At 41.7% G+C, this 15,789-nt stretch overlaps 1 protein-coding gene across 2 annotated transcripts in view; it reads left to right on the top strand.

The window, feature by feature from the left end:
• Positions 1–15,789, top strand: part of LOC124884416 (spectrin beta chain, non-erythrocytic 4-like) — a 77,265-nt gene that overhangs the window by 47,373 nt on the left and 14,103 nt on the right. For both annotated transcript variants that reach the window (XM_047392338.1, XM_047392339.1), the window contains 12 exons: positions 570–794; positions 2,867–2,956; positions 3,740–4,018; positions 4,127–4,257; positions 5,553–5,757; positions 7,410–7,655; positions 7,864–7,998; positions 8,517–8,761; positions 10,130–10,268; positions 11,796–11,880; positions 11,973–12,169; positions 14,756–15,753. In XM_047392338.1, the coding sequence (XP_047248294.1) occupies positions 570–794; positions 2,867–2,956; positions 3,740–4,018; positions 4,127–4,257; positions 5,553–5,757; positions 7,410–7,655; positions 7,864–7,998; positions 8,517–8,761; positions 10,130–10,268; positions 11,796–11,880; positions 11,973–12,169; positions 14,756–15,753 (2,975 nt within the window). The remainder of the gene's footprint in view (positions 1–569; positions 795–2,866; positions 2,957–3,739; positions 4,019–4,126; positions 4,258–5,552; positions 5,758–7,409; positions 7,656–7,863; positions 7,999–8,516; positions 8,762–10,129; positions 10,269–11,795; positions 11,881–11,972; positions 12,170–14,755; positions 15,754–15,789) is intronic.

The following is a 15,789-nucleotide window of genomic DNA, read 5'->3' on the forward strand; positions in this document are numbered from 1 at the left end:
GGACAGTTATTGTACCATAATACCTCTTATCATCATAACAATTTTGATTTATTGTGACAGCTATAAACTATACATGATGATGTTCACAAACCGCTAAGACAAATATTAGCATTTGAATTGTTACTTTTACCAGATCTCCAACACTGATTGTTTGGAGGACTCTGGCAGAAGCAGAACTTCTTTTTTTCTTTCTTTATCTTTTCTGGTACTCTCACACTGCTGCATAAAGCTTCCTCTGACACGCCCAACATTAGCACTGCTTCACCACACCATCCTAACTCCAAAACAAACTCCATTACCCAACAGCCATCCTGCCAAGGGGTACAGTAACCTTCATTACACCTCATGTCAATCAGCTATTTGTTGATTCACGGTTTTAATTTCTTTTTGCTTACATTTTTACTTTTAACTTGTAAACGTTGTGGGATTATCTCCTGTTGTTTTGATTAAAATTTAAAGTTAAAGTGGAACAAAAATGGTACACTTCTGTGAATATAACATTTCTAGATAACTTTCATTCTTTGCCCTAACTCATCCACCATCTTCCTCCTCCTCTCTCTCTCTGTTAGACTATGGAGACTCACATGGAGGAGTGGTATAGGGAGGTGGGCCAGCTCCAGGTTCAGGCGGCCTCCATCCCACAGCAGACGCAGATCCAGGGCACGGTGGTGGAGCGACAGACCGCCGTAGAGACCAGGATGGCCCGACTGATCGAGCCGCTGAAGGAGAGACGGCGCCTTCTTCTGGCATCTAAGGAGGTTCATCAAGTGGGGCGAGACCTGGAGGACGAGATTGTGAGTTGGACACAACACAAAGAGACTTGCACAGATATCTGACATGGGAAGAAAATTAAACCTGTAACTCCTTCACTTTGTGATAATTATTACAGTAAATTTATACTATAATAAAATGTGCAGAAATGTGTTAGCGTGGAAATAAAAGGCAATTCTACCTTCTATTGAGCAATGTAATATATATGGCCATATGTATTTGGTCACCCATCCAAATCATTGAAATTAGGTGTTCCAGTAACTTCTGTGTCCACAAGTGTGTAAAATAAAGCATGCAGCCTGCTTCCACAAGCACTTGTTAAACAAATAGGTCATACTGTCCTGAAATTTCCTCTCTACTAAATATTTCACAGTCAGCTGTTAGTGGTATTATAACAAAGTGGTAGGCCAAGTAGGATCACAGAGCTGGGTCAGCACAATCTGCGCACTGCGCAGAGGTCGGAGAGGTTCTGCAGAGTTGATAGCTATAGACCTCCAAACTTTATGTGGCCTTCAGATCAACTCAAGAACACTGCGTAGAGAGCATCATGGAATGGGCTTCAAAGGTCAGTTTCATCCAAACCTGACAATCCAATTTAAAAATACTTTATTAATCCCAGAGGGAAATGAAATGTTACAGCTCAATCAGCGCCAAAGTGTCAAATGCAGAGGTGTAAAGCTATCCATCTTTGGTCTCTAGCGCAGTGGAGGTAGGTTCTCTGGAGCAACGAAGTAAAGTCCACAAAGACACGAACGAGCAGGTAATGGTGTGGAAGAACGTGACTCGCCTTAGCCTTGATCTCAAGCTGCTGCAACATCTTTTGGATGAATTGGAGCTGTACTGTGATCCAAGCCTTTTAGTACGACATCAGTGTCTGACCTCATAATGGTCCAGAATTATCCAAAAAAAAAAGCTCCTAAACCTTGCAGGATTAACTGACCATTATCAGCGTGAGCATCTCTATTAAAGCAGTTTGCTGCTCTGGAGCATACATGAGCTCCATCTCAGACTCCACAGGCCTCAGTTAGCATGTTAAATGTGACACGTCATGACAAGTATGGTTTGTTTGCAACATGACTGTGGGGGACCGAGTTGAAAACAGGAGGAGTCACAGGAATTACCCTAAGTTTGTTAATAAACTAAACGCCAAAAAATAGAAAGCAAAAGTCAGACTTTAAATACAAATATTAACTTAAATGAAAAAGCTTGTTTAACTAAAAAACTCCAAGTCCCCCCTCTCCAGCAGGAACTGGTGATGCAGTGCAGTCCAATCAGTCGTTTGTATTTAAGTGTGCTCAGATCTGGCCAGCATCTTTTGTCAGGCAACTCCCAGGGATCACAGCAGGTAAGTACTGGTAAAAGAAACAAGAATTAATCAGAAGCACAAACAAAGATGAACCATGGGTTGAGAAAAATACATAAGTCAACTAAAAGTGCGCACTAACAAATACAACAAATGTATTTAAACCACCAATAAACATTTTATTGCAAACTAAAGTGGTGTTGTGTTTGAATAAATAATAGTGCATAAGGGAATTACCGACTTTAATGGAGTGTGGCCATGGGTTTGGCCATCAAAATGACATTGCAAAGCTCCATCCGATTGAACCACAGGACTTCTGGAACAACGTCCACTGGAAAGATGAGACCAAAGTGGGGATTTTTTATGATTTGGGCCTGTTTTGCAGCCACATACCAAGGTAGGGCCAACTGAGTCTGTATACTAAAGTATTCTAAAATCAATGTAAGACCATCTGTTGGACTGCTGAGGCGTGGCCCAAACTAGACCCTGCAATCATTGGAGCAAGGTTGGAAACAAAAAAGTAAGAGGCTGATAAAGTCATTCAGTTTCTACAAGCTGTTGAATCATTGGCGTACGTTTAGTTTTCTACAAACACCTTTTCCTATTCAGTTTACTTTTGTTTGAGAAATAATCTGTCTAAAATCTGTTTTTGCACACTTGAGATTAGTTTAAGCTAATTTCATAGCCTTTTAAATATCAAATCTTTGTTATCATGACCTTTTGTTCGTTTTTTGGGTTTTCCCTTTGCTACACGAATGTTAACTTCTGCGTGTTCTGTTGTGATTGCTGCAGTTGTGGGTCCAGGAACGCCTCCCTCTGGCCATGTCCCAGGAGCATGGCTCATCGCTGCAAGCTGTCCAGCAGCTTATGAAGAAGAACCAGGTGAATACATTAGCACTTATTATTGTGACTGCATGGAGCTCTGCCTCTGTGATGCTTTGTCTACATCTCAAAACTCTAAAATGACATAGATCATGACATGATATGTTTTTAAACTGTACTTTAACTAATTATGTAATTTCTCATGTAATTCTACAGTAAAGGCATAATTCACTAACACTGAGCTGGGCCCATCTTTAGTGTAAATGATGTGCATCATTTGTGCCTCTAATTTACAAAGCAAATAGGTCTAATGGTATCCCTGGTGCAAGCACACACTCACAAATGCGTATGACAGATTTTTTGACAGTTTTTTGACAGAGATTCTCTGGAGATGATACTGAGAGGTATCCAATAAAACATCTTACTCTGTCTTAAGGAACAGTTAATTACTTTGTGTCCAGGTTATTAACTTTTACATGTAAAGCTCTAATGGTAAATGTTCTAAAATTATATGCAACTTTATTGTTTTAATATCTAAAGTACCAAAAAAGAACCATTTTGACCAATTTATGAAGGAATTACAGAGATTTTAGCAACGATATCTGGCTGAATTCCTGCCTTATTTTTGTAAAAGCGGATATTTGGCTGAGTTCTCTGTGTCCTCCCCGAGTCACAATTTCCACCAACATTCAGGAGACTTAATAACTTATATTGTGTATCAAAAACAGCACTAGTCTTTAGAAATAAGATTCCTTTTGCCACAGTAAATTACACAAAGATAGGCTGTCATTCATCCAAATGCATACCTAAAGCCGTATTTGAATGTTTATTGTCTTGATGCAGACACTTCAAAGGGAACTTGAGGGCCACAGGAGCAGAATTGAAGATGTCCTAGAGAGGGCAGGGATCATTGCCTCCATAAGGAGCCCAGAAGCCGACTGCGTCAGGGCGGGTCATGACCAGCTGGCCCAGCTGTGGGCTCTGCTGTGGGCCGAGACGGAGAGGAGGCAGCTGATTCTGGATGCCATGTATCAGGCCCAGCAGTATTACTTCGACACAGCCGAGGTCGAGGCCTGGCTGAGTGAGCAGGAGCTGCACATGATGAATGAGGAGAAGGGAAAGGTGAACATTTTAAGGAAATAAAAATGTTTGATCGCTTTAATGTGGGATAATTATTTATAAAAAAACATTGTGAATGTTTCAGTGAATAACAACCAATTTAAACTACAGGATGAGCCAAGCACGCTGCAGCTGCTGAAGAAACATTTGCTCCTGGAGCAAACCATCGAGGATTACGCTGAGACCATCGGCCTTCTGTCACAACAGTGTCGACAGCTGCTGGAGATGGGACATCCAAACAGGTGAGCTCTAAATCTGACAGATTGTCTCACATCACAAACAATTAGAGCAATTTACTGAATTAGCAATCAGTAAGAAAATATAGCAAAGTGCTCTTAATTAACATAATATCGACATGATAGTCCTATAAAAAAAGAATAAAATAACTTCCTTATGCACTGATTCAATAATCCCAAATGAAAATTAATAATTAAGGATTTGGTAATGATACTACTGATTCATCATCCTTATCCTAAACTTGTTTTATAGGAACTCTGGCACATAAATAACAACAGAGGAGCGGAGGCGACTTCACACTGTGTGTGTGTGTCTTTGTTTTTATTGCATGATGAGGCCCGTTTTCTAAAAATACACTACGTTGTGAGGACCCACTGCTCCTTGTGGGAACCAACACCTGGTCCCTATGGAGGAACATGCTGTTGTTGGGTTAGGGGTTACGTTGTGAATTAAGTTTAGGTTAGGGTTCAGGATTAGGTATGTACTAGTAATGCATAGTTTAGGGTTAGGCCATATAACTGAATGAAAAATGAGTCCCCATAAGGATAGAAAAACTCAAGTGTGTGTGTGAGAGAGAGGTTGTTTTCTTTTAAAAGAAAGACTGAATGATTACAGAGTTGACCATTTAAACTACCGTTAGCATCTTATGTCAGTGTGGTTTATGCTGCTAGCATTACTGAAACAGCAGTCTCTATATATTTTAGCAAATGTAGCTTAGTATCCTAATGCTGAGATGTGCCAAAGGATAGCAGCATTTTTAAATCCAACCTATTTCATGACAGAGGTTAGAAAACCCAAAAGAATCTGGTTTTTAGGTTAGCCTTTATGTTATCCACTAATTATGCAGCTCTCTCTCGCTGCCTTGTAGCCTTAAAGAACTGCAGACATGCCATAGTAAATCCGATTTCCCTTTAAGTAGCTTCTTATACCTTTGGTGCTTCTTCTGACTTCATTTTTAAACACTGATGCTGCTGAGTGTGGCCAACTTCTACTCTACTTAGCTCAGTCACAGCGTCCACACAGAAGTGTTGTCAATCTGACATGGTAGTGCTTTGGCGCAATGTGTTCACTGATCATAAAAAGATTGAGTTCTTGAGCATCATGAGCATTGATCAAGATGAATACTGCATTATTTCGGTCACCAGATTTCTATGTTCCACCTCTACTTATTGTGGTACATATTGTAAAATATAAGAAAATTTAAAGTTAGTAATTACTTCACTGAGTATGAAGTGGTTTAGATATAGTGCGAGTCTCCCGTCATTTGTCCTTTTTCCTATCTTTGTGTTTTTCTCCACAGCGAGCAGATCAGCAAGCGTCAGTCACAGATAGACCGACTCTACGTATCTCTGAAGGACCTGGTGGAGGAGAGAAAGAGCCGCCTGGAACAACAGTACTGGCTGTATCAGCTCAACAGGGAGGTGGACGAGTTGGAGCAGTGGATCGCCCAGAGGGAGGTGGTTGCCAGCTCGCCTGAACTGGGTCAAGACTTTGAGCATGTCTCTGTAAGTTTGTTTTCAGATGTTTGTGGGTAAAGTGGATATTTTTGCTTATTTTTGACAATCCAACAACATATCTTATGGGCTTTGTCTACCTCTTATTTTGTTACCTTCAGTATTTTTGGATACTAAAAAAAAAAATAATAATTTGCGATGTGGTTCAATTGGGAATAATGTGTTGTAACTCTTAGTGTTGCAGTACAGGCTGATAAAATTTGCAACAAATTATAAAGAAAACAATGATTAACAGCCATCCGTTGGCCTCTCAGTTATACTTCTCTCAATACAAATTAGTTTTCATTTTAAAGACGTCAGAGTTTTGGTAGCCAAATCAGTAGTTTGTTTGTTTTGTAGAAGAGCAATTTAAATATTTAAATTCAAGCTCTCTAGATTTTGAAATAGTGAAATGTTTTGACATTTCTTTTTATTTAAAAAAAATTCATGACCACATTTTATACTACATGGAATATTTAAACACAAAAGCAGAAGTTATGTTTGGAATGTGACTTTCTTACACTAAACTAAAACAACCGCAGCACTCTCTCCATCATCAACCTTCTGCGTCTCCTGAGCTCCCTCAGAAAGGAGGCGATCACCATAGCAACCAGTGACTCAGCAGCTTCCTCATTCATATATTTCATCTTGAGAACCTCTTTGAAAGTCAGCATTGAAATCCCCAAGAAAAGATATACAATACGTTTTCTGAATAGGGGTGGCTTATGTCGAAATGTCTTCTTGTATAACAGGGATGCTCTTCAACAGTCACTCATGTAGACAGAAAGACATCAGGACCTGGCTGTAATATCTATTAGGACAGGAAGCTGGAGTCCCAACATTGGTGCTCTTTGAAACCTCTTGAGAGATCTTTTTACTGTTCAGATCTGTCGATGCACTGAGAGTATGAAGACTCAACATGTGAAAGAACAGAGAGGCAGCAGGGGATCGACTGTTTGGGACCTCAGTGTCGGGGGATTTTTCAGATAAAATATCAAACAGTCAGATCCAATTCATGTGGTCTCAGGGAGAAGTCCCATATTGGATCTTGAGTTCTGCTTTAGCCCTTTAGAGGTCCAGAGATGTTCCAGAAATGTAAGATGACTAAAACACCTGATTTGTCACTTCTGATGATTGTGGTCTTAGAATTGCTTTTGTCCCCCATAGCTGTATTGATCTTGCATTTCTCCAGCTATTTTATTGATTATTTGTTGGCAGGTTTTTTATGTGGCTGATTTATTAATTTTCTGACTTTGATATTATTTCTCCGGCATTTATTTATTTGTGATTATTTTTATTTATCTAGCTTTTAGTTAATATTTATTTATTTTTCTGGCTGATTTACGTATTACTTTGTTTGTTTGTTTCTTTATTTGTTTTTTATGAATGAAGTTATGCCACCACCTCTGACATTCACATGTGCACAGCCTACTTCACCACCCATGATGTAAATCTGTGTTATGCTTTGCTGACCTTTTCTTTTTGTGCTGCTGTGAAAATAAAACAAAAACATTCTTCAAAAAATGTCTAATTATCTTCTGTAGGCCATCTCCTGGTAAATAGTCTCTAGGAAGCACATGAATAATTAAAACAGTAGTTTATTTCAAACTATAACATGACTAAATGTTTCATATTTGTTTTCTCTTCACCTGGTATGCTTCCAGGTCCTCCAAGAAAAGTTTACAGAGTTTGCGTCAGAGACGGGAAGTGTGGGACAGGAACGTGTGACGGCCGTCAATCAGATGGTGGACGAGCTCATAGACTATGGACACTCTGAGGCCGCCACCATCGCTGAATGGAAGGATGGGGTCAATGAGGCCTGGGCCGACCTGCTGGAGCTGATGGAGACCAGAGCGCAGATGCTCGCTGCTTCACACCAGCTGCACAAGTTCTTCTCTGACTCCAAAGAAGTAAGACTCTGAGCTGAGATTATTAATATAACATAGACTTTAAGAGATGCTGCAGCCTCAGCTATCCTTATGATAATTTCATAAAGGACCCTTTTTACAGTTCTTGCAAAGCACTCTGGCTATATGATAGAAATGTATTTGGTCTCGGTTTGTTTTCTTTTCAGCAGATTCATGTAACATGTATCCCTTGCAATTTATTAATTTCCAGGTTTTGGCCCAGATTGAGGACAAGCATCGCAGACTACCAGAAGTCCGGGCTCGGCAGGGCAGCACTTCCAACACCAGCACCTTGCAGAGACTCCTGCAGAGCTTCGAACAGGACATCCAGCTGCTGGTCACTCAGGTACAGCAGCTACATGGACATAAACAGATGAGACAGAGCTTTGCCTGACTGCCGCTCGTCTTATTCCGTCATTTATGCTTTATTTCTGAAAACTAATTGAGTTTGTCAGGCCTTCTGAAGGTTTTCCTTTAGACCTTTTAACCCTGATTTTCAGTCCAGCCCAAACCTAAAGAGAAACAAGGTTGAGCTTCTTTGAAGTAAAATTTTAAAATACTGCAGTTCTCTATATAGAACTTCTGCAGTACTTATATACTTTATTAAATGATCATTAGAGTCTTTTGAGTCTGAGTTTGTTCCGGCAAAACTACCAAATTACTTTGTAAGAACTTGCAGTACAAAAAAGTGGTTAATTTTACTGAAGAGCCAAGCAGAACCACAGCTGCTCTGTGCAGCTTTGATAACAGAATCCCAAAATGTCATGAGCTCCTGCCTAAACACAGCAGGCCCAGCAGCTGTGTTCAGTGCGTCATGCGGAAAATAAACTCTTGCTGTTTATGCATTGTTCCCCCACCCGGCAGGTGCGTCAGCTGCAGGAGAGTGCAGCCCAGCTGAGAACGGTGTACGCGGGCGAGAAGGCCGAAGCCATTGCTTGTCAGGAGCACGAAGTTATGCAGTACTGGAAAGAGCTGCTGACGTCTTGCGAAGAGTGTCGGCTGCAGATCACCACCGAGACGGACAAGCTGAGGTTCTTCAGCATGGTCCGGGATCAGATCATGTGGATGGAGTCGATCATCTGTCAGATAGGCACAGGAGAAAAGCCCAGGTATTAATACAGAAATGTTCCCACAGGTGAAGGTTTGTTATCATAATAAATTAGATAATTAGATGAGTAGAAATTCTAAATATATTTTTTCCTTCTATATAATTGACCTTGTGAAAACAGCTGGCAGAGTAAATATTTGGAACTTGCCTGTATTGCTAGTGCTGAACAGAGCTCCTGGAAACCATGAAAAGTCCATTTCAACTTCAAGAACCTTTTTCTAAGAACCAGGTTACTTTTTTCAGGGCTATTCTTCAGCCTGCTTTTCTAATGCATCTACCAGCAAAAAGCTGATTATCAGGGTAGAACTTAACCCCAGAGAACGACACTGGTGAAGGGGGTCAAATACGTCTGGTTCTTCCCTGAAGCTACTGGGTGGAGCTTTGTCGCGGGAGGGTGCTAAGTACTTCTGATTGGTTAATTTCTTTCAGCATTATATTTTAGTTATCGAAGTTTTAACTCATTAAGTCACTGTAAAAGAATAATAGCTTAATGCTAATCGCTTTAGAACTACAGGTTGTGATCTGGATCAGACCTTCAAATCCAAGTCGAAGTAGAAATATGCATCTGTTAAATGCATTTAAAACTCACTATATGACTCCTCAAAAGGTATGACATATTATCACTGTGGATAAATAGTTTTCTTGCTGTAGAATATCAGGTTTCATATTCACAAACTAGCTTGTTTTTATTTCTCTACTTCAATCAGGCATCTGAAAACAGGACATCTGGATCTGTGTAATCTATTTAAGACATATTACAGTTACAGATTTTTACAAAGTTTGAGTCTTTTTTACTGATGTTTCAGACTATAACCTCCCTGACACCATTTGTGATATATGCTTTGGGTTAAGGGGTTAGTTTGTTGGTCTGATTGAGTTTTTTGTGTTGCCTTCTGGAGTTGCTGCTGCAGGGGGCGATATCGTTTCCCGGATGAATGAAGCTGGATGCTTGATAGAAGTTTAAATGTTTTGGTTGCTTCATTTACAAGTTTTCCACTGTTAAACTGGGAGCTGATCCAGGAACATCCCTGCTGGCAGCCATTGAGTCACTCAACACAGACTAAGGTTTCAGGGTAATTAGATTCCGGTAAGGATGAAGGTTCAGGGTAGCATAATGAGAACATACCTTATGGTAGTAACATCCTCCTTTTTGTTCATGTTTGTTGATGATCATTTAGATGTAGTCCGTTGTGGAAGTCTGCTCTTGTAAGTTAAAGGTCTGGTTTTCTGCTAGTTCAGAGTCCGACATACTCCTTACTTATAACTGTGATAAAATTATTTGTTCTGAAAAATACTCAGAACAAATCATCCGACTGGTTTAACCAGTTAGATGTCGGTGTTGGCCTATCAGGATTCTCTTTACCTGCAGGGACGTGTCCTCAGTGGAGGTGCTGATGAACTATCACCAGAGCCTAAAGAGCGAAGTGGAGGCCCGCAGCCAGAGCACCCTGGAATGTATCGAAATGGGAAAAATGTTGCTGGCTGCTAGAAACCCTGCAGCTGAGGAGGTGAGATGAGCTCATACATAACAATAACACAATCTTGCATCAGTATGTTGAGGTAAAATAATGCTATCACTGATATTCTTGCGGCCTCAACCTCTCCCAGTCCGGATGTTGTGAGAAAGAACAGATGAAGAGCAAGAAATTAAGATTAACGCAAGTTTAATTTGGAAGATAATAAGTCCAATGATTTCTAATGCAAAATGAATATACAAAATAACACAAGAAAGAACATTACATAACGGAAAGAATATTACATAATGGCCCTTACGGAGAGAGATCGCAGATTTCAGCAAAGCATGGCTGTCTTTACCCCGATGTCTCTGTCATTTACAAGTTCCAGAACATCTTTATACTATTGACTTCAAAGCTTACTGACTGTGCCTTCCCTTTTTTCATCAGGTGTTGTAAATCAGCCAATCTCCCTTGTGGCATCTATACCATGGCCAAAAGTTGACATTTATTGCTTTATTGTCCCTACAGCCAGCTTTTACTGCTTGCAGCTGTTGAAAACTTTCTAACCTCTGTTTCACCCATGTGTCATCCTGACCCCTGCTGTGATCTGTCTTCTCTTCTCAAGGTTCACTCATGTTAAATTTCAGTTTAATGTTCTCACATGCAAACTAAACTAATAGCAGGAAAGTACATGATTTTAATTCTCAACAAGTATTACCCCAAAGATGCTGTAATATTAAACGTGGACATCGGTCAAGACGTTCAGACTGGCCTGATTTCAGAATTGGGAGAAAATGATCTGCAGGTTTACTGAGAAAAGCTTTTTAAATACAATTTCTGGTTGACTCTAACCTCTGTGGTAAAACATAGTTGACACCCAATAGCATTTATTCCCGAAAAAAACTCGTAAATAAATGTAAACATGACTTTAACTGGATTGTAATAAAATCTATATGAAAACTTTCATCAAGGGGCTTTTTTTAACTGTTTAACTAAAATGTACAGTTGAACCCAGATATTTACATACAACATATAAAAAGACACATTACGTTTTTTCTCCCTGTCTGACATTAAATCAGATTAAATTTTCCATATTTGTACTTGGTCTAGTTTCAAAAGTTGACATTTCCTCTAACATTTCCACATGATGTCATCAACTTTATGAAGTACTTTGTGAAGTACTAAGATATTAATACTTGCATATAATTGTTTAGACAGATGAACGTGGCACTTTCGGGCTTCTGGAAATTGTAGCCATGGATGGGCCAGACTTCTAGAGGTCCACCATTCTCCTCCTGATGTCTTCCTGGATTTCTTTTGATTTTGATGAGCAGTCTTAGGGTGTACAAACTTTTAAATTTGAAGAAAATGCTAATAATTTCTCTAAAGAAACTCTGTCTCACTGTTCTGAATTTTAACAAATAGAAATACTTTTGGTAATCTTAGCTGACCTAAAACTAAAAAAAATATATGTTATCATCACAATGTATGTAAACATTTGGTTTCAACTGTACCTAGATTTCCCTTCATTCATCAAACAGATGTTTTAATTCTTGTGCTCCTGATTTCGAATTTTAGATCAAAGAGAAGCTGGAGAAGGTGATTGTTAAGCAGCGGGAGCTTTCTGAGAAGTGGGACAAGCACTGGGAGGTCCTACAGCAATGTGGGTACACACCCATCTTTAGCATATAAATGGAGACGTTATCACGTGTTTGTTCTCAAATATTCATCTTGTTTCTTCGATTCTGCCATCAGTGTTGGAGGTTCATCAGTTTGCCCAGGAGGCGATGGTGGCAGAGGCCTGGCTGACCGCTCAGGAACCGCTGATCAACAGCAAGGAGCTGGGAGGTAGCGTGGACGAGGTGGAGCAGCTCATACGTCGACACGAAGCCTTCCGGAAAGCTGCCGCCACCTGGGAGGAGAGATTCAGCTCACTGCGGCGTCTCACTACGGTAAAATCTGCTATCAACACAATGTGTTTCAAAAATGCTGAAACTGTTTGACAAAAGCCGAGGCACCGTGTGGAAAACGTTCAGTGGAAGGCGACAGTGAATCAGAGGTCAGGTTTTGTGATGTAAAAAATTATCAATCACCATTTAATGTGACAAATATTCTGTATAATTTAACTAACAATCAAATCAGCTAGCAGGACAATCTAAAGAAACAAGTCACAATAACCTGGCTGCACAAGTATGTACACCCCTAAAGATCTTCGGATCTGCTGTAAGATCATTCCTGCCCATAGCCATCAGCATCTACAGCGGCTTTTCTAGAGTTCACAGCTGTCACCAATTACAGGTCCTTCTCAAAATATTAGCATATTGTGATAAAGTTTATTATGTTCCATAATGTCATGATGAAAATTTAACATTCATATATTTTAGATTCATTGCACACTAACTGAAATATTTCAGGTCTTTTATTGTCTTAATACGGATGATTTTGGCATACAGCTCATGAAAACCCAAAATTCCTATCTTACAAAATTAGCATATCATTAAAAGGGTCTCTAAACGAGCTATGAACCTAATCATCTGAATCAACGAGTTAACTCTAAACACCTGCAAAAGATTCCTGAGGCCTTTAAAACTCCCAGCCTGGTTCATCACTCAAAACCCCAATCATGGGTAAGACTGCCGACCTGACTGCTGTCCAGAAGGCCACTATTGACACCCTCAAGCAAGAGGGTAAGACACAGAAAGAAATTTCTGAACGAATAGGCTGTTCCCAGAGTGCTAGTATCAAGGCACCTCAGTGGGAAGTCTGTGGGAAGGAAAAAGTGTGGCAGAAAACTGCTGCACAACGAGAAGAGGTGACCGGACCCTGAGGAAGATTGTGGAGAAGGGCCGATTCCAGACCTTGGGGGACCTGCGGAAGCAGTGGACTGAGTCTGGAGTAGAAACATCCAGAGCCACCGTGCACAGGCTGTGTGCAGGAAATGGGCTACAGGTGCCGCATTCCCCAGGTCAAGCCACTTTTGAACCAGAAACAGCGGCAGAAGCGCCTGACCTGGGCTACAGAGAAGCAGCACTGGACTGTTGCTCAGTGGTCCAAAGTACTTTTTTCGGATGAAAGCAAATTCTGCATGTCATTCAGAAATCAAGGTGCCAGAGTCTGGAGGAAGACTGGAGAGAAGGAAATGCCAAAATGCCAGAAGTCCAGTGTCAAGTACCCACAGTCAGTGATGGTCTGGGGTGCCGTGTCAGCTGCTGGTGTTGGTCCACTGTGTTTTATCAAGGGCAGGGTCAATGCAGCTAGCTATCAGGAGATTTTGGAGCACTTCATGCTTCCATCTGCTGAAAAGCTTTATGGAGATGAAGATTTCATTTTTCAGCACGACCTGGCACCTGCTCACAGTGCCAAAACCACTGGTAAATGGTTTACTGACCATGGTATCACTGTGCTCAATTGGCCTGCCAACTCTCCTGACTTGAACCCCATAGAGAATCTGTGGGATATTGTGAAGAGAACGTTGAGAGACTCAAGACCCAACACTCTGGATGAGCTAAAGGCCGCTATCGAAGCATCCTGGACCTCCATAAGACCTCAGCAGTGCCACAGGCTGATTGCCTCCATGCCACGCCGCATTGAAGCAGTCATTTCTGCAAAAGGATTCCCGACCAAGTATTGAGTGCATAACTGTACATGATTATTTGAAGGTTGACGTTTTTTGTATTAAAAACACTTTTCTTTTATTGGTCGGATGAAATATGCTAATTTTATGAGATAGGAATTTTGGGTTTTCATGAGCTGTATGCCACAATCATCCGTATTAAGACAATAAAAGACCTGAAATATTTCAGTTAGTGTGCAATGAATCTAAAATATATGAATGTTAAATTTTCATCATGACATTATGGAAAATAATGACCTTATCACAATATGCTAATATTTTGAGAAGGACCTGTATAGTGAATCTGATTAACCTCAAATAAAGTTCAGCTCCTCTGGTTGGATTTTCCTCACAGTTGGTCTTTTGCAAAGAGGTTACAAAAGATCAAAATGATATCATTTGCAAAGGTATCAGTCAGAAGAAGGATGCAAAACCTCCTCAGCATTATAAACACACCATGACACATTGAAGGCAGTCAGTAAAGATTTTAGAAAACAGTTACTGGTCAGGAAGGCTGCAAAGAGCCTGACAGCAACGCTAAAGGAGCAAATGATCCAAATACAGATTTGTCAGTTTTGACCTAAAGCCCTCAGGCATCCGCTACAACCCTAAAAATAAAACATCCAAACCAACAAAAGAAGGGGTTTATCAGAACAAAATGAAAGTTCTGGAGAAGCCTGGCCAGATTCTACAATTATATCTGATAGTGGGGTCCAGTCTTGGGGGGTCATCTGAGGAGAGCTGCAGACAAGAGATGTCCTCACAGTCTTTTACGAGGTAGAGTGGGTAATGACTGCCAAGTCAGGATGTGGCATACCTATTGATTACTTCAAGCAAAGATTAAATAATGAAATATTTCTGTACAAACTAATGCAGCCAGGTTGCTCAACCGTGTGGATTTTTCATATTTGTTTATTTTTCGCAGGTGGAAAAGCTGAAAGCAGAGCAAAGCAAACTACCACCGACACCCCTCCTGGGCCGTAAAGTCTTCTTGGATCCGCAAGATGCATTATCCGGTCCAACAACCCTCCCCCGCCTCCCGGTCTCCCCCGTCATGAGACAGACCATCTACGAGCAGAATCAAGCCAGCTCTCCTCCGTCTCCCTCACCTGCCACGCCAACGCCCTCTCCATCGACTGTGGCTCGGCGGCTCGGGTCGACGGTCGCCAGCTACACCCCGGTGATGAACGGCTCCGGTTACCGCCACACCCTGGAGACGCGGCACGGTGGAATGGTGGGTGTGGCAGCTGGACTAGGCCAGCCAGCTCCCTCTTCGATTGCTTCTATTGCCACGGCAGCCATGTTGGTGTCGGCCAATCAGATGCGAGAAAGTGCCAGCACTACAAGAGACCAGGCCACGAAAGCGATGAGTTACTTACAGCCAGGGCAGGCAGGCAGGGAACTGGAGGGGAAATCCTCGCCGTATCTACGGCAACCCAAAATCAAACACTTGGACGATGCTGTGACGCCTCTGATCGTGGCTAGCCGACTGGAGAGAGTCAGGGAGAGGGGGAGAGAAAGGGACAAAGTGGGGGAGATGGGAATGGAAAAAGCAGAGGTGGCGGTGATGGCTGAGGTGGTGCTCCAGGAGCCGGTTCGAGAGCGTCTGCACAGTGAACCCACCAGAGGACCTCGGGGATCCAGGACCGACCCTCTGGGCCATGCAGAGCCTCAGGTCCAGACGTATCATCGGCAGCACTCCAGTGAGCAGTTGATCCAGGCACGCAGGGATGAGCTACCTCAGGAGGTGTGGCGGGAACAGGCAGAGAGGCGGGAGAGGCGGACCCTGGAGAGGCAAACATCCAGCGAACAGGAGGGCCACGAGGGCCGGCGGAGAGAAAGGGACCGGCACCGGGGGGAGAGGCAGGAGTCCAGTGACAACGACATGGGGAGGGAGCACTCAGACAGACGCTCCACAGGAGGGTGAGACATGGAAATTTGTGACTTTTGCAAACAAAA

The sequence above is a fragment of the Girardinichthys multiradiatus genome, chromosome 18, assembly GCF_021462225.1.
Source record: "Girardinichthys multiradiatus isolate DD_20200921_A chromosome 18, DD_fGirMul_XY1, whole genome shotgun sequence".
In the NCBI taxonomy this organism is placed as follows: Eukaryota; Metazoa; Chordata; class Actinopteri; order Cyprinodontiformes; family Goodeidae; genus Girardinichthys; species Girardinichthys multiradiatus.